This window comes from Ambystoma mexicanum, chromosome 1p (assembly GCF_040938575.1).
Source record: "Ambystoma mexicanum isolate Mex_15411 chromosome 1p, UKY_AmexF1_1, whole genome shotgun sequence".
NCBI lineage: Eukaryota > Metazoa > Chordata > Amphibia > Caudata > Ambystomatidae > Ambystoma > Ambystoma mexicanum.
Window position 1 is genome coordinate 755,631,502 of NC_090921.1, and position 25,099 is coordinate 755,656,600.

Here is a 25,099-nt window from a genome sequence, read left to right on the forward strand (position 1 = left end):
ATGAAACGCATTCTCTACACAGTAAAATTATGATAACTTCTTGTTTAGCACTATCTTCAGAGCCCTCGCTGACAGGCATGTTCTTTCATTTCAATGTTAGGGAAGGCTGGCCTCCAATGTTTTTTGTTTTTTTTCCAGCAGGGTCACCGAGCCTGTATAAAACACAAATGGAAGCCAGCCTTTCCTTACATTTGCAGTGAAGCAATTAGTAGGCCCTTAAAATCTGTGTAAAGCACAAGAGTGCAGCAGAGGACTAGAGGAGAGTGGGATTGGTGGTGTTGGCTGGAAAAAGTGCACATAAATATTTGCTACAGTTAAAGTATGGGCCATGAAGAAGTCTTTCCTAAAGATAGGCTGATCTAGAAGCCCGACGTGCCCAGAAAATAAGCTACGTTCCTCACACAATCTAGCACACCGCCTGCAGGCTCCTTTCATCACCACAGAAGCACCAAGCCTAACCTGATTATAATTGCAGCAAATGCAAAGCACGCACAAAAATACAGCCAGTAGGCATAACATTCAAGCTTTTCCCATTTGTGCTGAAAAGCAAACATTTTAAGTCTGGAGTTCATCAGTAAAGTCAGGTTTGGGGTCTCGATGTTTTCTTCCGAGCCCGCTTCTCCCTCCGAGTGTTTTTGTGCATGTGTCTCTCGCTCTTAGGGTGTTCAGGAAGTAAAGCGAGGTTTAATGAGCCAGCAGCTCTACATTACAGCACCAGACCATACAGAACACACAACTGGCAAATGGCTTGTGTCGGCTGTAGATACATTGAAATGCTATTCTGATAAAACCTTACTCTTGGGAGGACTTATCTTTACTAAAGACTATTTAACAATACCCACCACTGATCACCCCCTTCTCCACCCCTATTGTGTGATGGATAAATCAGCTCTCGGTCAAATCCATAACTCTATTCTCCTGTCTAACCCAGTGTAAAAAGGCATTGGGTCATAATTTAAACATTTTTCTTTGAACTTAAAGCATCTTAGTTTTTCAATGGGAGAGTTGGTGGGACACCTACCCCATTCCAAGATCTTACAATCCTGGTATGGAAGGGTCACAGCATGAATCTGTGGATTTCAACATTCCAGACTAACCAAAAATGCTAGGTGATGCGTTCCTCTGAAGCTGAGAACCTATGTGAACTAACATCAATTGGAAATTCACATAAAAGGTGTACATTGTTAAACTTACTTTTCTAGGCCCGCAATGGACCACCTTATGGAAGCATCACCATATGGAAGAACACACGAGTGGGTGTATTTCTGAATATTGGGGACAAACTAAAACAGGATAAATAAAATAATGTTCATTTAGGCGTTTATTCTTTCCAAAAGGCACAGAGCAAGAAAAGGTTATACATGGTGCCATGGTTGGATCAGAGCAGCAGACGGTGCTGCACTGTCCTCTAGTCACACTTCCAGAAACCATTCAGTTGACAACCCCAGTCCCCACTTTTCTTTTGACTTCATGCTGTGGGACTTCTCCAGAATAGGTGTCAGTGCACAGTCAGGTCAACGTCCAGTAATCTACCACCTCCCCAACACAATGCTTGGTTTAGTCAATAACACTGCAGTGCTTGTGGATCAGCCATCTGTTTGCTAAGCCTTAACGGGATAGCCTATTCACACACTGATCACTGGTGTCTCATGTCGGTTTGCAGGTACAGCTGACCTTGGGGCATCCAAATCAAGGACCAATGAGTTGCACACTTCTTGCAGTATGTTTTTGAAAACACTAACTCTTCAGTTAGAGTGTCTTGTTTCAAAGCTGCCATATAAGAGGGAAGACTATGACACATCGGAGGGGCCTCCGATTTCCTCCCCCTGCGCAGTTGCTGCCCCAGCCGCAGCTCCATACGTCTTTAACCAATGTTTGTATCTCTTCGTCTTCGGCTTCTCAAAGTTCACAACATACATCGGCATGCGCACTGTGTCGATTCCATTCACCTGAAAATAGAGCAGAAATATCAGAATCTTTTTGAGTTCAAGTTCCTTTATGGGCCTCTCGCCGCAAAAGCTTTTCCATTAGCAGTGATACACTTCAGGGACTGTTGTAGATGATCACTGGACACGAAGATCACAATGACTAAAAGGTTAAGAATCACTACAACAAAGTTTGAGGCCAATGTCACAACAACAAGAGAAAGGATTAGTCCTGCACTATGCAATATGAGCAGGTAGTCCTATTGAAGGTCTCTCCTGATGAAGAGTTAAATTGGAAAACAACCAGATAATCTGCAACATTGCGCACAAGTAAAAGAAACCCAAACATCACCATAGAACAAATACTTGCCAAACTTTCCCATTTTGGAAAATATATTAAAAAGTGAATAAACGTTTACATTTTGAAAAATGTGTTGCATTTTTTTTAAATGTATTTTATTAGTTTTTGGTACAGAATGAAAATACATTACATTATGCTGTGCATTGGTGTACTTCAGATCCCCTTACCTGCCCTCCCTAAATACCTCCCTAACCCCAACTTTAAACGAAACCACCAAAACAAAAAACAAAAAAACTTGGTCACAGGATATTATTGTCCGGCACCACACGTGCCCAAATCAGTATTTCTAATTGCAGTATGTGCTTGCCAACCATTGGTCTTCTTTGTATCTCTTGTGCGGTGCGACTTGACTGTCAGTTATTGCGCTTCCAAGGGGGCATATCATCTGTTCGTAGTGCTTCTTGACAGACAGCGGTCTCTGCGATGGACCATCTTCCGAGGCCTTTCCACCAGGTCTCTATTCTCGATTCATCTTTGGCCTTCCATTTCATCGCTGTTTGTCGCTTGGCTAGTGCCCAGGCTAGGTTAACCATCCTTTCCATTGCTCTGTTCTTTTTTGAGACGCTACAAAGGCCCAGAAGGCAGGCTTCAATAGTCCCGGTTTGGCCTTTTATTCCTTTTTCTTTCAGGCACTGCTCTATTCCTCGCCAGTATTCTTGGATTTCCGGACAATGCCAGAACATGTGACCCAGGTTGGCGTATTGTTCTCCGCATTTTGGGCAGCTCTGTGTAGTAGCGCCCGGATATTTTCTCTGGGGTTAGATATGCTCTGTGGAGTATGTAAAACTGTAATTGCTTTAGTCTGGCATTTCTGTATATTCTTGTTGGGTAGAGCTTCGCCTTTGCCCATTCTTTATCCGTGATCATTCTGTCTAGTTTCTTTTCCCATGCCTGCTTTCCTTTGTTTTTATCTTTGGGGAGCTCTTCCACGATCATTTGGTATATCCTGGATACCATATGTCCTCCATCAATGACATCATAGAGCAGGCTCAAGATTGGATTTTCTGTTTGCTTTGCTGTGGGAGATGGCCATTTGGCATCTAGTTGTTTAATGAGTCTTGCGTATGTTATGAGCTTGCCCTGATGTAATTCATGTGACTCGACCAGGTCTTGGAAATCCAATTGCACTCCTTCGGGGGCCAGATCGCCAGTCGTGGTCATTCCTTTGAACTCTCAGTAGTCTCTGCTTTGTTTGAGACATTCTCTGTTGATTCTGTTAAGTGCTGCCAATGGTATTTGGCAGGGTGGGGAGGGGGAATAGGGTTCCTTTATTTTGAGTAATGTTTTGGTTCTATTCCATATTTGTCTCCATAGTTACAAGAACGTGGGGGGTTGCAAGATCGCTTTTCCATCTATCCATAGCACTTCCTGGAGAAGGTACAGGGATACGAATTGCTCAAGATGGTGTGCTCCATGGTCTCTGCATCCACAAGCCAGGAAGCCACATGTTGCAGCTGACCCGCTAGATAGTACAGTTCGAAATGTGGGAGTCTCTTCTTCTACTTCTTCTTGTTAGGATGACTCCAGAAATCTGAAGCCGGCGATTTCCTTCTATTAAAATGATGTTCGCCAAAAAGAGCACCAATCAGCCATCAACCTCCACTAGATCTCATCCCACTTCCCAGTGTGGGAGTCTCATTCCACCTTCTGTGTAATCTCTGCAGAGTGTCTCCATTGCAACTCTCCTCCTGCCTTTGGCTCCATACAAAGCTGCTCATTATTGTGTTAAGGTCTATGAAGAACTGGCACATTGATGAAGTGATACAGCAGTCTGGGTAGGGCTATCATCTTTATTAGCGATATTCGTCCTACTACTGACAGGGGGAGTTTCTCCCAAAACTTGACGAATGCTTCTATACTATAATTTGCTTTCAGCGTGTTGGCTTTATGTGTGTCCTCAATGGTATGGTGTATATTTATGCCTAGATAGCAAAACGTATGGGTGTTCCATTGAAGTTCCAGCCAGGGGAGCTGCTCTTCTGTTTTCCCAGTCCAGCTCGCCAGGGGAAACGGGCAGGATTTGGCCTTACTAATGGTTATTCCTGCGAGATGTGCAAAATTGTCTAGTACTTCAAGATATGTCCCGAGATTGTCTTCTGGATTGCGTATGTATAAAAGAATGTCATCTGCGTATAGGGATATGACTTGTAGTTCCATCTATCTGCAGCCCTGTGTCTTGGAAGGAGTCTCTCCTATAGATTGCTTGGGGTTCGAGCGCCAGGATATATAAGAGGGGCGAAAGGGGGACAGCCCGTTTGGTGCTTCTGCTTATCGGAAATTAATCTGAAATATACCAGCCTGTACGTACTCTGGCTGATGGAGTGGCATACAGCCATACAGCATGCGTATCCATCTCATGAACCCTTGACCTATTCCATAGTGTTCCAGTGCGGCGAACATCCATTCCCATCTAACGGAATCAAAAGCCTTAATGGCATCTGGGGCAGCTACTGTACAGTTTTCGGGTCTGGTGCGCATTTCATCTATAACCGCTTGGAGGCAGCGTAGATTTGCTTTTGTGGCCCTACCTGGGACATCGGGTCTGGGTGGACTAGTGTGGTGATCACCCTTTTTAGTCGGTCTGCTAGAACCGCTGTGAGAATCTTTGTATCTTGATTTATCAATGCTATGGGTCGGTAGGACGTGCATAATTTGCTATCTTTACCTGGTTTCAGGATGGGTAGTATTAGGGCATGTTCTATCGCATCTGGGAGGGTACCCGTTTCAAATACCTCTTGTAGCACTTGCAGTAATCTTGGGGCTAGTATGTCTAGATATATCCTTTATAGAATTCTGACGGCAGTCCGTCACTGCCGGGCGTGTTTCCGGTGGGTAGTGAGGTGATTACTCCCTGTATCTCTTCTAAGGTCAGTGGGCTGTCTAGCATTTCACGTTGTTCTGAGTTTAGGGTCAGTAGCCCTGTCTTCTAGGGTCTCTAGGATGCGGTCTACACTTCCCAGGTTGAGCTTGAAGAATTGTTCTGATTGGAGTCTTAGGGTCTCTCTGAAGTTAGTATCTTGCAGTGATTCTGCTTGCAATTTCCATGCAGGGATGGGCTTGGGACAGTCTGCGAGATCAGAGGGGAGTCGTCAGATAGGGTCCTGCCTTCGTATGACGCACCTGCTATGCTCCCTAGATGTTCTTTCCCTGTGAGGACAGTCCATTCTGGTGTATAATTTGTGTACACTTGAGTAGAACGAGAATTCTTGCTTGTTACGATTCAGCCATCGCCATACCTCCTGCAACTCTAAGTCTCAGGCTAACATCTGCAGAGCTTTGGGCGAGAAGGGAGGGTGGCGTCTTCCCTGTGCGGCACCTCTTAACGGAGATAGGATGGGGTAAAGCGAGCGGTAGAATGAGGCTGCGTTTTGATTGGGTGCATAGGTGTTCATTATGCAGAACTCTTTTCTGTCAATGTAGACATGTAGAAGTATAATCCTCCCTTCCGGATCGGAGTATTTATGTAGGATTCGATGCGGTGCGCCTGGCCGAAACCATTTGAGTACTCCCTTTGCGTAATTAGAATATGCTGAGACATATGCCTTCCCCCTCCATTTGATAAAAATATGCTTTTGCTTGTCTGGCGCTAGCGGAGTTTCTTGCAATAGTGGGATTTGGATAGTTTTCCTGCGTAGATGGGACATTACCCTCATCCTTTTCACATAGCTATGGAGGCCACGTACATTCCATGCGACTATTTGCAGGTTTTCTATTCGGTTGATCAAAAGTCCCGGTCCGGGGCTCTTGGCCTTATCACAATATGATATGCATTACTTACCGTAAAAGCATTTCTGATGGTTGTATATGCTTAGATTCACATGCTTTGCATATGGTCCGACATCCAGTAGTAACCGCAGAGTATTGCATCTTGTCTTTTGAGAATCGAAATGGGACGTCGACATGGGCGTGCATGCAACACTATCCCCAGAATGAGTGTCTAGGAAATAGTGTTTTGTAAAGGTGTGTACAGAACTCCAGGTTGCCGCTTTGCAAATAGATTCAAGGGGAACATTTGCAATGAATGCTATGGACGCCGCAGTGCCTCGAGTGGAATGTGCTCTAGGCTTGAAGGGCAGCTCTCTCTTAGCAAGGGTGTAGCAGAGTGCGAAACATTGAACAATCCACCTAGAGATGGTGGATTTGGAGACCGCATCTCCTTCTCTTCCTGCTGCCACAGAAACGAAAAACTGATTAGTCTAAGTGGTCGAGTTCTTTCCATGTAGACATGACAGCTCTGCGTACATCCAGTGTGTGCAGGGTTCTTTCTCCCAGGCTTGAAGGATTCTGAAAGAAAGTTGGTAGTTCTATTGACTGGTTCACATGGAACTTGGAAATGAATTTAGGCACAAATCTAGGGTGAGTGCGCAGAACCACCTTATCTTTGTGAACTGTTACAAAGGGATCTAGGATCGAGAGCGCCTGTAGTTCACTTACCCTCCTGATGGAGGTAATAGCCATCAAAAAAGCAGTCTTAAGGGTGAGGTCTTTAAGACTTGCCTTGTGCATGGGCTCGAAAGGAGCCCCCATAAGCCTAGTCAACACCACGTTTAGGCCCCATCCGGGAGCAGGGTTAGAAATGGGAGGGTGAATTCGCTTCACTCCCTCCATGAAAGCCTTAATCACTGGTATCTTCCACCATGACACTTTCTGTTGTGATGTCGTGTAGGCTGAAAGTGCAGCTAGGTGCACCTTTATGGAGTTGAAGACCAGGCCAGAGTCAAGTAAATAGGTATAAAACAATGTGTGTGGGAGAGCAGTTAATCGGGTTAATGCTCTTTGAGTTGCACCAGATGACAAACCGTTTCCATTTACTGGAATAGCAGTATCTGGTGTTCAGTTTTCTTGCTTCCCTGAGATTGTGCATACATTTCTGAGGGAGTTGCAGGTGTACAAACTCCATGACCTCAGGAGCCAGGCCGCCAAGTTCAATGTCTACAGGCATGGGTGAAGCGTCTCCCCTCTGTCTTGCGACAACATGTCGTATGGGCAAGGCAGTTTGACCGGAGGAGATCGGAACATCTCTATCATAAGAGCGAACCAGGGTTGGCGGGCCACCAGTATCATTGTGGCTGGTTTTTGGTGCATCTTCTGCACGATCTTGTTGAGAAGGGGAGTCGGGGGGGGGGGGGGAAGCGTAAACAAATTTCCATGACCATGTTATCTAGAGTCCGTTCCCCTTGGAACAGTTCTGGGGGTACCTGGAAGTGTAATCTTGGCATTGAGCGTTTTCCAGAGTTGCAAACAAATCGATCTCTGGGAAGCCCCATTCTGCGAAAAAACTTTGGAGACGATGTTTCAGTTAATTGCCATTCGTACTCTTTGGGCAACGGAAAGTCTCTGCTGAGTACGTCTGCCAGAAGATAAGGTTTCCCTGGAACATGTTGTGATAACAGGAACGTGTTGCGCTTGAGAGCCCACTTCCAAATGTTCTGTGACAGTTTGGACAGCCCTGGAGAATGTGTGCCCCCTTGTTTGTTCAGATAGTACATTTCCATGGTGCTGTCTGTGAGGATGAGTATCGTCTTCCCCTACAGTTGTGTCTGGAAAGCCTTCAGTGCTTTGAACACTGCCAATAGTTCCAACAGGTTTATGTGGCTGGATGCTACGTCTGACGACCAAACTCTGTGCGCTGTTTGTTGAAGTAGGTGAGCTCCCCACCTTGTAAGATACGCGTCTGTGGTTTGAGTGGTTCCACTGGGGGGGGTGGTAAAGGATTTCCCTTTCAAGAGGTTGTCCCTCGACCACCACTGCAGCGAGCGAACGAGAGCCGGCGAGACAACCACTAGATCGCCCCACTGTCTGCTGGCCTGACACCACTGGCTGTTGAGCCACTCTTGCATTGGGCGCAGGCGCGCATGAGGAACCAAGTAGATACATGATGCCATCATTCCTAGCAGTCGCATAGCCTTGCGTACAGTCACCTCTCGACTGGCTACCTACTGAGGGATCTGAAGCATGTTTTGGACTCTCTCGTTGGAGGGGGAAGACAAAGCCATCCTTGTTCGAATTAGAGCCCCTAGGAATTGTTTGACCTGACGGGGTCTAGGCTGGATATTTTCTCGTTGATAGAGAATCCCAGACTGAATAAAAGATCTATTGTCTTTTGGGCATTTGATAGACATATTTCGTAAGAGGCCCCGGTTATGAGCCAGTCATCGAGGTAAGGGTAGACCGGGATGGATTGCCTGTACAGATGTGCTGCTGCCACCGCTAGTACTTTTGTAAATACCCTTGGTGCACATGCTATGCCTAAGGGTAGTACAAGACAAACATTATCAGTTCAAAGTATCATACATCTGAGGTATTTTCTGTGCGCTGGCAACATTGAAATATGAAAGAATGCATCTTTCATGTCCAGTGTTGCCATGTAATCTCCCTGTGATAGCAGTGGGATTACTTCCTGCAGTGTGACCATGCAGAACGTTTGTGCCTTTACAAATTTGTTTGCTGGGCGCAGATCTAAAACAGGGTGCATGGTTAGATCCGTTTTGGGTACAAGGAAGTACAATGAATAAATACCTTCTTTTGCCTGTGACAGAGGTACAATTTCTATGGCTCCTGCCTCCCGTAGTGTCTCGACGTCCTGCGGAAGAATGCGAAGATGGTCTGGTGTCATTCTTGCTCATGGAGGTCTGAATGTTGGGGACCGGTTGAAGTGATACAGTACCCGTGGGCCACTATCGGGGAGCCTCTGGGTGTAGAGTTCCGGCCTATTCCTTTGCAACATCGCTGACCCCTTTGGGGATACAGGGTGGTGTATCCGCTATTTCCCTATGTAGAATTCCAATTGTTTCCCGATGAATATTGTTGTTGAGAGAAGCGCTGGCCACGAAAAAGCCGTTTGGAGCCAGATCCTCTTCTTGTAGAGGGTCTTTGTGTAATCTGGTCCAGTGTTTTAAGGTGTCATGCTCCTTTTTTGCGGTCACATCGACCGCCTTGCCAAAGAGATTGGATTCTTCCACTGGTTTATCAGTGACGCTTGAGTCCCTGGCTTGAATTCAGAGTTCCGTAGCCACGCAGGTCTCTTCAGGAGTGTGCCCTGAGCAAGGGATCGACCAGCAGTTTCTGCAGAATCTAAAGTATTTTCAGAATGCTTTGGTTCACCTGTCTGCCCTCAGTGACAGTGGTGAGGAGACGAGTACTTAGGGGTTCTGGAACCTCCTGTATGCCTCCCTGTAGTCAGGCCCACTGGGCATCCGCATAGCTGGCCAACCAGGTATTGTTGTTGGCAATGCGCGTTGGGAACGCTGCTGCAACAGTTATCCTTTTCCCAAGGGCGTAAAGTCGCTTACCTTCCTTATCAGGGGGTGCTTCGCCTATTGACAAAGGGACTCCTGCCCTCTTTCGTGTCGTAGTCACCACCAGGGAGCCCGGGGGTTGAATGACCTCTGATATACAGAGGGTCTGATGGAGAAGGGCGAAAGTTTTTCTATTAGTGGGTTGACACCTCTTGTGAGAGCAGGTGTTGATAAGAAGGGTGCCAGACGTTTGATTGAATTGAGGAGAGGAATATCCTGGCTGGCCGTTCGAAGTCAGCTTCGGGGACCGCTTCATCTGTAGCAATTTTGAAGTGATCAGCTGATTTACGCAACATTACGTTAAAAGTCAACTGGTCATCCACTGGCGAGGGTTGTTGCCTAGTGGGAGTAGACTGGAGAGAGTCCAGAGACAGGGCATCAGGTTCTTGATAATCCGGTGACTGCCATGGTTGAGGTCACCTACATCTGGGTTTTCTTCCCAGCCCTCTATGGGATCATGCATGTCCTCAGGGTTGATGAATTCCTCATCCCAAGTGTCAGCAGGAATGTCATCCTCAGTTAAGTCATAATTGTATATATCCTCTTCTAAGGAGGGGTCAGAAAGTCTTGGTGTAGGTTGTTCTGAACGAGAAACAAACCTGTCCAGCTTTTCCATACAGTTGTCAAACTTTCTTCAAATCCAAACTTCTTAGCCGGTGGCTCAACCAACGCCGCCCCGCGATGATCCGCCACTTGAATAGGTCTTTCAGACGCCAGGCTATGAACCGACCCCACCTCCGAGGCAGGGTAGGTACCTTCATTCAGCCAACACACCAACCGCCGATTGCGGTCCTTAAGCGTCTTCTGCGAAAACCCTTTACAGATCTCGCAAGAATCGACCGAGTGATGGGGATAAAGGCAATAGAGGCAGTCCATATGCCCGTCCCCCTCATACACCTTCAGCCTGTAAGTCGCACAGGGCAGAACAGACTTCTTCAATCGTGAAGACATCGCAAAATCCAATAGCACACGCACGTGCAAAAACCACAAAGGCACGAGGTGATCCCAACACTTTGCAGATGGTTGAAATCTGAAGGTATGCCGCTGGGCGGGGCTATTTATACCCTACGTCCTATTGGTGGTGGCTAAAGCACCCAAAAAGGACGTTAATAGGACACTGAAGTGTCAAGGTTTTCCATAGGAAAACGCTAAGTTAAAATGACCGAGGTTCCCAGGCTGACAAGGGGGAATATTCACAGCATGTGAATCCATGAAAGATCCAATGCTGGAGAACATCATATACTTATTCAAACTTTACAACAACCCTAATGACTACAGCTCAAGCGCCACTATCAGCTGTCCACCGGGATGGGAAATGTAGCAATGCATAGACATTTAAATGTTACTAGCTTTAGCACAACCCTGACAGTCGGCTGCACAGTAGAACGAGGCACCCTTTACACTTACAACAATTTGTTTACCATTTGCCGCTACTCAATCCATTAACCTGCTAAGACCAGAGCATAACAGCATGCAATGCCAGCGGGCTACTGTGCACCTGAACATTTCATTGTCATATCAGAAATTGCAGTAGCCTCCCACTTATCTGCAGTGTTGCCCAAGAAGTAGCACAAACACTCACTGTTACTTCACACCAGTACTCCCCCCATCTTGTTATTGGTTCCTCCGGCAGGGTCAGAGCATGCAGCGGTACAAACACTCCAAGCTGAAAAAAAGGGAACAGGGAATAACAAGTTAAAACACTGAACCATCAAACATACTCTGCACAGCCTTTGACTTCTCCTAGAAAGTTGTATCCACGAAGCCTGTGGCACACTCCTCGAATCTGCCTTGGCAGTGGCCACCATCACTTGCTCTAGTAGAGACTGCAATCGTAGTAAATAGCACAACGAAGGGTGGTGGCAGGGAGGAAACAGTGTGAATTTTAGTTTGAGATATGGGACAAAGATGGACTAATGCAGCCCTAAACAGTAGGGCTTCCTTCTGTATTGCATCTATATTCAGCCTAATGTCCGTCTTCTATTATATTGTTTGAGTTATGGTTCCAAATCGGGAAGCTTAACAGTTACTTTAAGTAATGAACAGTCCCATCTCGTAATTCCAGCTTCAGCAAGTGAGCTCTGCTAGACTTTACGCCGACTGTAGTTTCTTCCCTTTATGACACATTTTATTGTCCTTAATGCTAGCACCCACCGTGTGAATGTGGTCAATAAAGAGGAACTGTGACCATATAAAACCACAGGTTTCTCATACCAAGATCAATTTCCCATCAAAATCAGACCCGCAACTAGCACCAACTCATACCCCTCCACGACCAAATGCTACACATCATGGGAAAATCACAATTTCTGGTTTCAGAACAAAAAGCTAGTATATAAAGGAACAGGCGGTAGGGTGTATATTTCACAGTAAAAGGGAAGCAAGGAGCCACTTTAACAAGATAGACATTCTAGAAATTACCATGACAGACACATTCGAATAGATGGCTCTGTTTCACAGCAATCCTTCGCCAGGCCTCTTATTTCAAAACATTCATTTTTGCTCATATAAGAAAGTGTAAATCCATTTTAGGTTGTTTTTGAAACATTTACTTGTGTCCCTTAATAATAATCATAACTAGAGAACAGTTGTTTGCAGACAGCACCAACCAACCTTCCCATTTCTATCCCTTGGAAACATGCAGGCTAGAAAAGTAGACAAAAAGAGGCAAATACCATGCCTGTCTGGCACCAGGAAATGGCCACATTGTATTTCTCCAGATTAAGAGGCAACCAACTTGTCCACTTCCACACACCAGAAACGCGTGGGCCTGATTAGTTTCCACCAAGTGGCAGCAAATCAAGGCTAATCCACTGCTGCAAACACAAAGGCTGTATTATAGTGCACAGCAATTGCCAGAAGTCAGTTCATCCATGCCTAGATTTGTACGGACTAGATTAGTAGACATCAAGTGGCAGCTAACTTGTCTTCTCATGTCCCCTGAAAACACAAAAGGCACAATGAGTGGATATCATGGTAGCATGCTGCAGGTTTTCAAAGCACTTTGAAGTAGACAGAAGTCAGCAAACGGCAAGTGGCATCTACAATAAGCTCAGTGTTAACAACCCTCTCTTTTGGCAACTCTCCTTCCATAGTTCCTATGGACCCCCAATCATTTTGCTGTTTTTTAACTTGTTCTGACTTTTGGGGGGGGGGGGTTGTCGGAGTAAAGCCTTCAGCTTCACTTCGCCTGCCTTTTGGTCATTTGTTAACATTGCACACAGCATCTTACAATGCAATGGGGACGATTTTTACACCTAGGATGGTTGGTTACTTTTATATGTGCCTCAAGATAAGCTGGTGGAAGAAGAGATATTTTTACCATTTGTGTGTTATTTCTAGTGCGCACATTCAAGTTTACCGCATATGGCTATAAAAGTGGCTAGTGCCCTAAAATGGTCAAACCAAACCTTTCGATTGTACTTTGGCGATATTTTAGGTTGGCCTTCTTCCTGCCTTTCCAGGTCAGGAAATCGCATATAAAGGTCATGCACTTGCCTGGGAAAGCTGCTGCTTTCAGGGGCTGGTGCAGCATTGTGTGTGTATAAGCTGCTGCTTTCAGGGGCTGGTGCTGCATCGTGTGTATAAGCTGCTGCTTTCAGGTGCTGGTGCGTGTGCATGCGCGCGTGTGTGTGTGTGTGGTCCAGAAAGTGGGTGGGACACCTGGTCTCACTCCACATCTGTGGTACCCGAGAGTCTAGGTGTGGCGCACGAGTTAAACCAATAGCTGTCCCTGGTTGGAAAACTACTGGCTGTTTGAATGGGGTGATCCTTACCATTGGTGGGTGTGGACTTACTTTCAGGCTGGATTTTGGATAAGAGGACTTCACCTGCAGCCATTTCTTCAGATCAGCTTTGGAGACAAGAATCCCTCATAGAAGAATAGGAGACTGAAGAAGACTCCTAGAGGCCTGGCATCCCTTCCAGGTGTCTCTAGAACACCAGCACTCTTGTGGGCTACAGCGGAAGCATCACCATTCTGCGAATGCACCATTCTGCGAATGCACCCGGAACTTTAGTGGTCGCCAGCTTGTGGTACAAGTCACCTTCCTGACAAATTTCAGTGGCCCAGTCTTAAGGGATCCTGTCCTGGAAGGACTTCTGCAACCGTGCGCAACTGGTAGGACACCCGTTGTTGGTGTGCAGTGGGCGTCACTGGAACTCACCTTCCCCCATCCTGTGAAGTGTCCTGAAGAGGACTGCATTGGTTAATCTTTCATTTCTCCATCGCCATGGGTTGCAGTCTACTCCTGGACCTGAACAGAAGGATTCTTGCACCAGGACCTCCCGGGCATCTCTCACGGGAACCAACAGCAGGAAATCCAACCTCCAGATACACCCAGTCGACCGATCAAGTCATCTGGGAAAATCAGAGTCTTGGGGCTGGGGTAAACACAAAGTATTTGTCTCCCCCGTTCTCCTTCGGATACCATTAAGAACAAGTCTCTTTATCTTCACATTCCACTGCCTTTTGGTTGTCGAACCTATTTAGTACCATCGGAAAAATAAGAACACAATTTACTTCCCTAGTTACTTTGTTGCATATCTTCTTTTGAACAAAGTTATGTTGATTTGTACTGCGCACTGCTACCACCCAGAGGCAGTCTCCAGGCACTTGCATGGCTTTGCAAGAGAAGGACGTGGGGGATTAGTTGTGAGAGGATAGATTCCGAACAGAATCATACAAAAATGTCCCTCATTTGTGCACCCTCACAGTTACTGCGACTTTGGGGGTGCGCAAAATGAGAGTGACATTTACTTCGCCCAAGCACAGCAGGGGTTGCAGGGGTGTCCCCCGCTCTCCTTGGGCGCCGTGACGGGAGTCGGGGGTTGCGGGGGTGTCCCCCACTTATCATTTTTAGTAAGCGGGGGCCACGAAAGAAAAAAAAATTAAAAAAGAAGCACCCTGCGGCATCAGCTCTAACACATGTTAGTGGGTAGTGGGAAGAGCTGACGCCGCAGGGATAGCAGGGTGCAGGCGGCACACACAGAAGTGTGCCGCCGTACAAGGTAAGTTGGGAGTGGGGGGTGGGAAGAGAAAATCAGGCCGGCAAAGCGGGCACAGTGATCGATATGATCGCTGAGCCAAGCTGTAACTGGTGTCGGCATTTCAGCCGTCGCAGTTATGTGCGGCGCAGTGATCACATAGATCCTTCAGAACCAGGAGGAACGGACGTCTGAGTGTTTTGCATGTGGTAGTATTGAGAGGCCTTGTGCATTGTAACCGTATGGGTAAGATGCCTCGGGTGTGTGGTAGTGTTTGACGTTGGTGCTAGTGTGTTGCATGGGTTAGGAAGGGATGGTCGTGTGCACTGGTTAGGTACTGTCCATAAGGGATCCAGAGTCACAGGTGGTCATAGCTGTAAGATAATCATGTATCTTGGTGTGTAGTTGCAATGCTGATGGCTTTTTTGGACTATTCGTGTAGTTCACCCTAGGTGTGGACAAAGTAATGGTTCTCTGTTTAGGTGGAGTGTGGCTAGTGCTAGAAGAGCAGGAAGGGAAAATGGGTTAGTAAAATCGGTCTGTTGGTTTTTAGCTTCTGGAAATGCCCTTTGGATGCCGCTTGACGGTTTCTAGCCATGATCTTGTGTGTGGTTCTTTTTTGGCCCACCCAGTCTCCCCTCTAGTGGTTTGTCTGTGGTGTTGTTGCCGGTGTCCCTTTGGGGTTGTTCCATATGTTAGCAATTAGACATGAGAATGCTGTTCCGCTGAACGTCCTTTTTTCGTAGTGCTTTGCCTCCATTTGTAGGTCGTAGCTGAATCTTAGTTTCCTTTCTGGGCACTATCGGTTAATCTCGTCTAGGAAGAATTCCGCTCCTTGTCTGTGCAAGGCTATGTGGGAAATGCAGAGTGCTTTGAATTTGATGTGCTTTTTTATTGGTAACCAGCGTAGGCTTTTCAGTGCTGGAGTGATGTGGTCTCTTCTGTTTAGTCTTAAAGGGATGGTCTAGTAAAAAATTTTATTTAAAAAATAGATAGGCAACATGAAAAAAAAAAATACTAGCATTCTCTGTTTTAAAACTTCCTATGTAAAATTTTGAGCTATTCAAGCTCAAAATTCGCAAAAGCAAGCACATGGGCGCATCCATTTTGTGAAATGGAGGCCCTCCTGTGCTGGCTTTTGCTTTTGCGGCACTAATGAAGGAAAAGCCAGCCAGCTGTAGTAAACAAAAGCTACCGCTGGGTGGCTTTCCCTTCATTAGTGCTGTAGGCGGAGGATGGGGACCGGAGACCAGAGCAGGAAAGCTGCAGCTGAATCTCGGTAAGTGCTATTTATTATTTATTTTTTTTAAATAAGCACTAGCTGCTGGAGGAGCCCGGAAAACTTAGAAATAAAACCGCAGCTTTAAAAACATATTTATGTTTGCGGTCGCTTTTGAAGCATAAATACAACGTTATTGTGTTGGAAAACATTGCAGTTTTTCTTTCCAAGTTTCTCAGGCTCCTCCGGCTCGCATTTTCCAACACAACCGCATTGTTTCTGCCTGAATCTGCTTTCCCATTTGGGGTTCTCGGGCTCCCCACGGGGAGCCCGAGAGCCCCAAATGGGAAAGCAGATTCAGTCAGAAACAACGCGGCATTGCGGAAAACAACCGTGTTGTTTCTGCTTGAATCTGCTTTCCCATTTGGGGCTCTCGGGCTCCCCACAGGGAGCCCGAGAGCCCCAAATGGGAAATCAGCTGTAGGTAGAAACACTATGCGGCATGTAAACATAACCGCGTTGTGTTTCTGCCTGCTGTGGCTTTCACATTGGGTCTCCGGTGCGCCCCTGGAACACCGGAGACCCAAAGTGATAGCCACAGCAGGCAGAAACACACGCGGTTGTGTTGGAAAACGCTGCGGTTTTTCTTTCCAAGTTTCTCAGGCTCCTCCGAGCCAACACAATAACAAAAACCGCAGCTAGTGCTTATTTAAAAAAATAAAATAAATAGCACTTACCGAGATTCAGCTGCAGCTTTACTGCTCTGGTCTCCGGTCCCCGTCCTCCGCCTACAGCACTAATGAAGGGGAAAGCCACCCAGCGGTAGCTTTTGTTTACTACAGCTGGCTTTTCCTTCATTAGTGCCACAAAAGCAAAAGCCAGCACAGGAGGGCCTCCATTTCACAAAATGGATGCGCCCATGTGCTTGCTTTTGCGGATTTTGAGCTTGAATAGCTCAAAATTGTACATAGGAAGTTTTAAAACAGAGAATGCTAGTATTTTTTTTATGTTGCCTATCTATTTTTTAAATAAAATTTTTTACTAGACCATCCCTTTAACTAGCTAGGGTACCCGGCATTGCCCGTGTCCTGATCGAGTGGGGTCTCATGTGCCCTGGATGATGTTGCTCTTGTCGGCAAGTCTTGCTTCAGTTTGCCCTGGTATCTCATTTGCCCTGGAGAAAGTAGCTTTCGTCCTCTGGTTGGCAAGTTGTGCTATGGTTTGTTGTGTTTAGAAGCTCTAGATATTGATTTTCGCTTTGCATCAAATGGAGCTTTTCCAAGTGATGTTAGTTTTTTGTGCAGCATGTTTCAGTTACTCCATGGCTTCAGTACATACCCAAGAAACATTGTGCTCGCTTTTTATGAATGAACTGTAACCTTGGCATTTCCCATATCTGGAGTGGCGTGATAAAAATAAAATTCCCTTTAAAAATGTCTTCAGAGTGAATTTTTTGCATCCAAACAGACTACAATCTTGCCCCAGACAAATGAGGAATCCATGCAAAATTTGGTAGCAGTGGGCTAAATGGTGTGGATTTGTAAAGCCGGACAAATACATACATACAGCTTTATATGACAATGCGTTACTTACCGTAAAAGCATTTCTGATGGTTGTATCTGCTTAGATTCACATGCTGTGCATAGGTCCGACATCCAGTGGTCACTGCGGAGTATTGCATTTTGTTTTTCGTAGTCGAAAAGGGACGTCGACAAGGCGTGTCTGAAACACTATCCCTTTAGTGACGTGCGTTGTACCCACAATCCCTCACGCGTCGGGGTCCCTCTGTTTGTATTTTTCTGCCCTGAGGGAGCCTTCTAGACGTGAGTGAGTACAGAAAAGAGAGATATAAAAGGAAGTCTATGTTCCTTCCATCCGAGCGGGGAGGAAGGGTTGGCGCATGTGAATCTAAGCAGATACAACCATCAGAAATGCTTTTACGGTAAGTAATGCATTGTCTTCTGATGTTTGTTAATCTGCTTAGAATCACATGCTGTGCATAGACTAGCGAGCAGTACCCGGAGTTGGCGGTGGGTTATGAGAAGGAACAGTAGAGAAAAGATGTCTTAATACTGCCTGTCCCACCTGGGAGTCAGATCTAGAGTGTGCATCTAGACAGTAGTGTTTTGTAAAGGTGTGCACAGAACTCCAGGTAGCCGCTTTGCAGATGGACTCAAGGGGAACATTTGCAATGAATGCTATGGACGCCCCCGTGCCTCGAGTAGAATGTGCTCTTGGCCTAAAGGGCAGTTCTCTCTTAGCAAGAGTATAGCAGAGAGTGATGCATTGAACAATCCATCTAGAGATAGTGGACTTTGAAACTGCATCCCCTTCTCTTCCTGCTGCCACCGAGACGAAGAACTGATTAGTCTTCCTCAGTGGTCTGGTTCTTTCCATGTAGAACATGACCGCTCTGCGCACATCTAGTGTGTGCAGAGTTTTTTCTCCCAAGTTGGAAGGATTTTGAAAGAACGCTGGTAGTTCTATAGACTGGTTTACGTGGAATTTTGAGATGAATTTCGGAGCAAACCTAGGCTGAGTGCGTAGAACCACCTTATCTCTGTGAACTGTAACGAAGGGGTCTAGAACAGAAAGAGCCTGAAGTTCACTTACTCTCCTGATGGAGGTGATAGCTATTAAAAAAGCAGTTTTAATAGTGAGGTGTTTAAGAGATGCTTTGTGCATGGGTTCGAAGGGTGAGCCCATGAGTCTGGTAAGTACCACATTAAGGTCCCATCCGGGAGCTGGGTCAGCTATCGGGGGGTGTATTCTCTTTACTCCCTCCATGAAGGCCTTTATAACAGGGATCTTCCACCACGACACCTTGAGTTGGGAAGTGGTGTATGCAGAAAGTGCCGCTAGGTGGACTTTAATGGAATTGAACACTAGACCTGAATCCAATAGGTGGGTCAGGTATAGAACAATATGTGTGGGAGAGCAGTCAATCGGGTTGATGCTCTTACCCCTGCACCAGATGACAAACCTCTTCCATTTGCTAGAATAGCAGTGGCGAGTGTTAGGTTTTCTGGCTTCTTTGAGGATGTCCATGCATCTCTGCGGGAGCTGTAGATGTCCGAATTCTATGATCTCAGGAGCCAAGCTGCTAAGTTCATGTTCTGGGGGCATGGATGCAGGGTCCTGCCCTTGTCTTGTGACAGCATGTTGTACGGGCAGGGGAGTTTCACTGGGGGAGATAGAGACATCTCCATCAAGTGAGCGAACCATGGCTGTCGGGCCCACATTGGGGCCACCAGTATCATGGTTACTTGTTCCTGGTGCATCTTGTGCACCACTTTGTTGAGAAGGGGAGTCGGGGAAAAGCGTAAACAAATTTACCTGACCATTGTATCGACAGACCGTTCCCCTTGGATTGGTTCTGGGGGTACCTGGAGGCGTAACTTAGGCATTGTGAGTTCTCCAGGGTTGCGAACAGGTCTATTTCTGGGAATCCCCATTGTGTGAAGACATCGAAGACGATGTCTTCGTGCAATCGCCATTCGTACTCTTCGGGCAGGGGGAAATCTCTGCTGAGTTTGTCTGCCAGCAGATTGAGTTCCCCTGGTACGTGTTGTGACAGTAGGAACATGTCTTGTTTGAGAGCCCACTTCCATATATTTTGGGCCAGTTTGGACAGTCCTGGAGAGTGGGTTCCCCCCTGCTTGTTGATGTAATACATGGCTGTGGTGCTGTCTGTAAGGACCATCACTGTCCTGCCTTGTAGGTGTTCCTGGAAGGCTTTTAGCGCCTTGAACACCGCTAGTAGCTCCAGTAGATTGATGTGTTTGGATGCTACATTCGGAGTCCACACTCCGTGAGCAGTCTGATGGGATAGGTGAGCCCCCCATCCTGTGAGGGATGCGTCTGTGGTTAGAGTGGCTTCCGCCGCGGGTGTGGCAAAGGGTTTCCCTTTTCCCAGGTTTTCCTTTGTCCACCACCGTAGCGAGAGAACCAAGGCCTGCGAGACCACCACTAGATCGTCCCATAGTCCGCTGGCCTGACACCATTGGCTGTTGAGCCACTCTTGCATTGGGCGCATGCGCAGGCGCGCGTGAGGTACCAAATAAATATACGACGCCATCATGCCTAGCAAGCGCATTGCTTTGCGTACCGTCGACCTCTCGACCGGTCACATATTGAGGGATCTGAAACAGCATGTTTTGGACCCTCTCTTTGGAGGGGAAGACGAGGCCGTCCTTTGTTTGAATTAGAGCCCCTAGGAATTGTTTGATTTGGCTGGGGTCTAGGCTGGACTTCTTTTCGTTGATGGAGAAGCCCAACTGGAACAAAAGGTCTACAGTCTTTTGGGTATTGGAGAAGCATGTTTCATAAGAATCCCCTGTTATGCGCCAGTCGTCGAGGTAAGGGTAAACTGGGATGGACAACCTGCGCAGGTGGGCCGCTGCCACTGCCAGCACCTTCGTGAATACCCTTGGTGCTGATGCTATGCCGAAGGGTAGCACTCTGAACTGGTAGTGTTTGCCCTCTATCATGAACCTGAGGTATTTTCTGTGCGCTGGCAACATTAAAATATGATATCTTTCATGTCTAATTTTGTCATGTAATCTCCCTGTGATAGCAGTGGGATCACTTCCTGTAAGGTCAACATACGAAACTTTTGGGGTTTGATAAACTTGTTCGCTGGGCGCAGATCTAATACAGGGCGCATGGTTAGATCCTTTTTGGGTACAAGGAAGTACACTGAATAAATACCTTCTGTTACCTGAGATAGAGGCACGACCTCTATGGCTCCTTTTTCCAGAAGTTGTTGTACTTCTTGGAGAAGGATGGCAAGATGTTCCGGTGTCATGCGTCGTCCCCTCGGGGGTTTGTATGTTGGGGAACTGTTGAATTCGATGCAGTATCCGTGGGCTACGGTGGAAAGTACCCAGCGGTCTGACATTATACCCTCCCATGCTGGAAGAAAGGATGTTATCCGGCCCCCGACCGGTGTTGCATGGGAGGGGACGCGAATCTTCGCGTCACTTGGTGTTGTTGGGGGCTTGGGAGCCTCTGGGGGTGGACCCCCGACCTCTTCCTTTGCCCCGGCACTGGCCTCTTTGGCTGTACTGGCCACTATTGGTTTGGAAATTGGTGGCAGGGTACTGTTGCTGCTGGTTTTGTTGTTGGCGTTGGCCACGAAAAAAGCGTTTGTTGCCATAGCCGCGTCTGGTAGAGGGCTTAGAGATTTGGTCAAGAGTTTTGATAGTATCGAACTCTTTTTTAGCCATCTCCAGAGCCTCATCCACCGCTTTCCCGAAGAGGTTAGAATCTTCAACAGGTTTATTTATTAAAGACGCCTGTGTCTCCGGTTTGAACCCTGAGTTGCGCAGCCATACGTGGCGTTTTAGGAGTATTCCCTGAACCAGGGAACGTCCCGCTGTTTCTGCAGCATCCAGAGAGTTTTTTACAATACTCTGGTTGACCTGGGTTCCTTCGCCAATAGTTGTTAGCAGGCGTGTACGTAGAGGTTCCGGCGCTTCTTCGGCGTCTTTGCGCAGTTTGGCCCACTGCACGTCCTCATAGCTAGCGAGCAAAGAATTGTTGTTCGCAATTCTAGCCGAAAAGGCAGCCGAGGATGTAACTCTTTTTGCAAGGGCATATAACCTCTTGCCCTCCTTGTCAGGTGGTGCCTCACTGGTGGAAAGTGGTACCCCTGCCCTCTTTCTTGTATTGGTTACTACCAGGGAATCCGGGATGGAATGTCCTCTGATGTACAGCGGGTCTGAGGGTGAAGGAGTGAAAAGTTTTTCAATTCTAGGATTAACCCCTCTGATTAGTGCGGGTGTGGACAGCGAAGGGATGATTCTTCTCTTCACCGAAGCGAGGAGGGGAATGGTCTGACTGACCAGGGGGTTCTCCTTAATTACTCTTTCTACAAAGTCTAATTCGGGAGAGAGCTCCCCAGTGTCCAGTTCGAAATGTGCTGCTGCTCTGCGCAACAGGGCATTGAATGTGGGCTGATCGTCAATGGGAGACGTGTTTCTAACAGGTGAATTGTCAGGAGGATTTAGGTTCAGGACATCAGTGTCGGAATATACTGATGGGGATTGCCAGGGGTGAGAAGGTCCTTCTCCTGGATTTTCTCCGAAGCCTTCTCCTACCAAGTCTGGGCTGTCTTCCAGACCTTCCTCCTGGTTCCGTTCCTCTTCATCGTCCATAAAATCATCCTCCTCCAAGTAATGTTCCTCCCCAGTGAGGTCATACACACTATGGAAGTCTGAGGCTGTGTCCTGTCTCGAAATTTTGGCCCTGGGGTCCTTCTGAGGCCCTTCTCTTGTTCTCTTGGGAGTGGGAGGGTTCTGGGTATTCATAAACCTCTCCATTCTTTCCATGCAGAGATGAAGCCTTTCCATGGTTTCATGGGGTACCCCTGAGCGGTCTAGCGGGGGAAAAATAGTGTCTTGTAGCTGAAAACAGCTCGACCTCTCCCACAACGTCGAGGAAAGTGTCCCGTCGCCCTCCGAAAAGCCTTCAGGTGTGTCGGGGGTCCCTTCGACTGAAGGGGGTAGTCCCTGCCCTTCTTCTGGCTTTTTCGGCGTGTCTTTCGACCTCTGCGTAGCGCTCGACGTGTCTTTCGGCGTACGCTTGTGGGCGTCGGCTACCACGATCCTCGCCAAGCTCTCAGCGACTCGTTTGTCAGCGGAGGGCTGTGGTTTCGACGTTACGGGTGTCGATCGCTCTACGGCGGCATGCGCTTTCTGCTGATGCGCGCCGGCCGATGATTTGGGGGCGGCGCCCTTATTTGCCGAAAGCCCAGTCGCTGGTCGCGGCTGCGAGAGGGGCTTCGAACCCGAACGGTCCGAGGAGGCCGCCGGTGGAACCTGCGTCTCCTTGGGCGCTGATGCTCTCTTCGCCTTCGACGAAGAAGAGCCATGGGTTGTGTGCTTATGTGTGGACTTGTGTGCGTCAATGTCGCCGGGGTGTTCATCCCCATAAGCAGGGCGTGAGCCGAGCCCGTCGGGGCCGGGGACAGACGACGAAGCGCGTGAGCGCTCTTTAGGGGGGTTTTCGACTTCCGTAGCGGAGGTCCTGTTATCACGTTCCTTGTCACTGTCGGTGGTAGCAACGGTGGGTGAAGCATCGGCCTTTGACATAGCGTAGGCCGCCCACCTCTTGACCCTACGGTCTTTTAGAGTCTTTGGCTTAAGAAGCCGACAAGCCGTGCAACCCTCCTCTTTGTGATCGAGGGGCAAGCAGCGGTTACACTGTGAATGCTTGTCCTTCCAAGTAAACTTGCCCTTGCAAAGCGGGCAAAACCTAAAGGGTGTCCTCTCCATAGCCGAGGCAATAAATCGTGATAACCACCCCAAGGGAAAGGAAGGGGAAAAGGAAAGGCATTCTCAGAAAAGAACCAGAGATGTCCCACGACCCCCACTCTCCCTACTGTATATGGCCTGCGAGGCCAGGCCACGTGTTCGGCAACGCCGAAGGATCCCCTCCGCTCGTCCCCTCCGTCGAAGATCTTGCTCGGCGGAGACAGCTTCACAACAGCGTCGAGGGAGGGATCGATATGTTCTATATTAAATAGGAAAAACGACCAAAGGTCGAGGAGATGAAATCTGCAATGTCTCTCGAGGAGCTCCGCGTAAAGGCGACCAGTAGCTGGGCGGAAAAAAACAATCTGAGGGACCCCGACGCGTGAGGGATTGTGGGTACAACGCACGTCACTATAGGGATAGTGTTTCAGACACGCCTTGTCGACGTCCCTTTTCGACTACGAAAAACAAAATGCAATACTCCACAGTGACCACTGGATGTCGGACCTATGCACAGCATGTGATTCTAAGCAGATTAACAAACATCAGAAATAAAGATACGATCCTGGCTGCTGTAGTTTGCTGTCTTTGGAGTTGGTTAAGTCGTTCCAGCATGCCTAGGTAGAGGCTGTTTGTGTAGTCAACTCTGGTGAGCATCAGGGATATGATTGCGAGCATCAGGGATATGTGGGGGAAGGAAAGGTAGGCGGGTAATCCTCTGAATAGTCGTAAGAGGAAGCAGCATTTTTTGGCAATGGCAAATTGTGGTTCCAGTGATAGTCTGCAGTCCAAGAGTATTCCTAGGTTATTTACTACATTTGTAGTCTCTGGTTGCGTCCCCATGCCTCTCGGCCAGTCCAGTTGTGGGTTCCCTCGCCGAATTGTGCGGGTACGAGCATTGCATGCCACATTCCATCAATCTTTGTACTCGTGTTGCAAGGCTGATTGTGTCAAAAGCCGCTGATATGTCTAATAGTGTGAGGGCCCATTGGGCATAGTTGTCTGCGTTTATTTTCAGGTCGTCGCATAGCGATAGAAGTGCTGATTCTGCACCTCTCATTGGTCTGAAGACAACTTGTGACCGATCGAGTATTCGGTTGGTTTCGACGTGCTTAAGAAGGATTTTGTACACGTGGTTCTCCAGGATCTTTGCTGGTTATGGCAGGTTGGATATTGGTCTGTAGTTGCTCGGGTCTTCTGTGCTTTCCGATTCCTTTATCAGCGGTTTGATGTATGCTGATTTGAAGAAGGATGGTACTATCCCCTCTTTTGAGTGATATTCATTAGGTCCCGGAAGTGCGTCACTGGGGTTCTGTGGTAGAGGATGTCTTTGAAGATGCACGGATTAGGGGTCCCTTGGGGATCCTGCAAGGTTGGTGTCCTTGATCAGTGTGGCGAAGGTTTCATCTGTGATTGGTTCTAGGCAGCGTTTTGCTGTAATCTGCGTTTCGTCCGGTGTCTGTGGGCTGGTAGTCGTGGTTGTACTTGCCCGGGCTAGGTTGATGGCCTCCTGGATTGTGTGTATTTTTGCTCCAAGGTGGTTGGTGATGTAGTCACAAAGTGTTTGTGTCGGAGCAATGGAAAGAAGTTGCAGAAAGAAGTTTATTTTTTTTTTTATCTCTGATGATTTTGAAGAATTCTCTGTGGATAGTTTGCCGATTCTATTCTTGTGGCGTAATAGAACATTTTTGCTTTGCGGACTGTGGATTTGTATAGTTTGAGTGGTCTTTAGTATCATCTCCAATTTTCTTTCCATTTTGAATTTTTTCCTTCAGTTCCTCTGTGAACCATTTTGCTGCCAGTTTTTTGGGTGTTGCTTTGTTAGCTTGTGCTAATTGGTCAAGGGCCTTTGGTGATCAAATTGTTGTGTCTCTTCTGCTGTCTCTATGCTTGTTTTGGTGGGTTCTCTTCCGCTTGGGATAGTTGATTCCAAGAGGTTTGTTAGGGCCTCTAGGTCCAGGTTCTTCCAGTTTGTTTTCTTGTTGGCATGAGCATTTCCTTCCCAGCCAGTGGCCGGGGTTGGCATGTGATGTAGAATGGTATTAAGTAATGGT

General features: G+C 47.4%; 1 protein-coding gene across 2 annotated transcripts in view; it reads right to left on the reverse strand.

Moving 5' to 3' along the window:
- Positions 1-1,303: 1,303 nt before the first annotated feature.
- The window catches only part of MRPL9 (mitochondrial ribosomal protein L9), a 201,053-nt gene continuing 177,257 nt past the window's right edge, over positions 1,304-25,099 (reverse strand). For both annotated transcript variants that reach the window (XM_069650719.1, XM_069650727.1), the window contains exons 6-7: positions 11,167-11,250; positions 1,304-1,949 (exon numbers count right to left, since the gene is read on the reverse strand). In XM_069650719.1, coding sequence (XP_069506820.1) covers positions 1,791-1,949; positions 11,167-11,250 — 243 coding nt within the window. In that variant the 3' untranslated portion in view covers positions 1,304-1,790. The remainder of the gene's footprint in view (positions 1,950-11,166; positions 11,251-25,099) is intronic.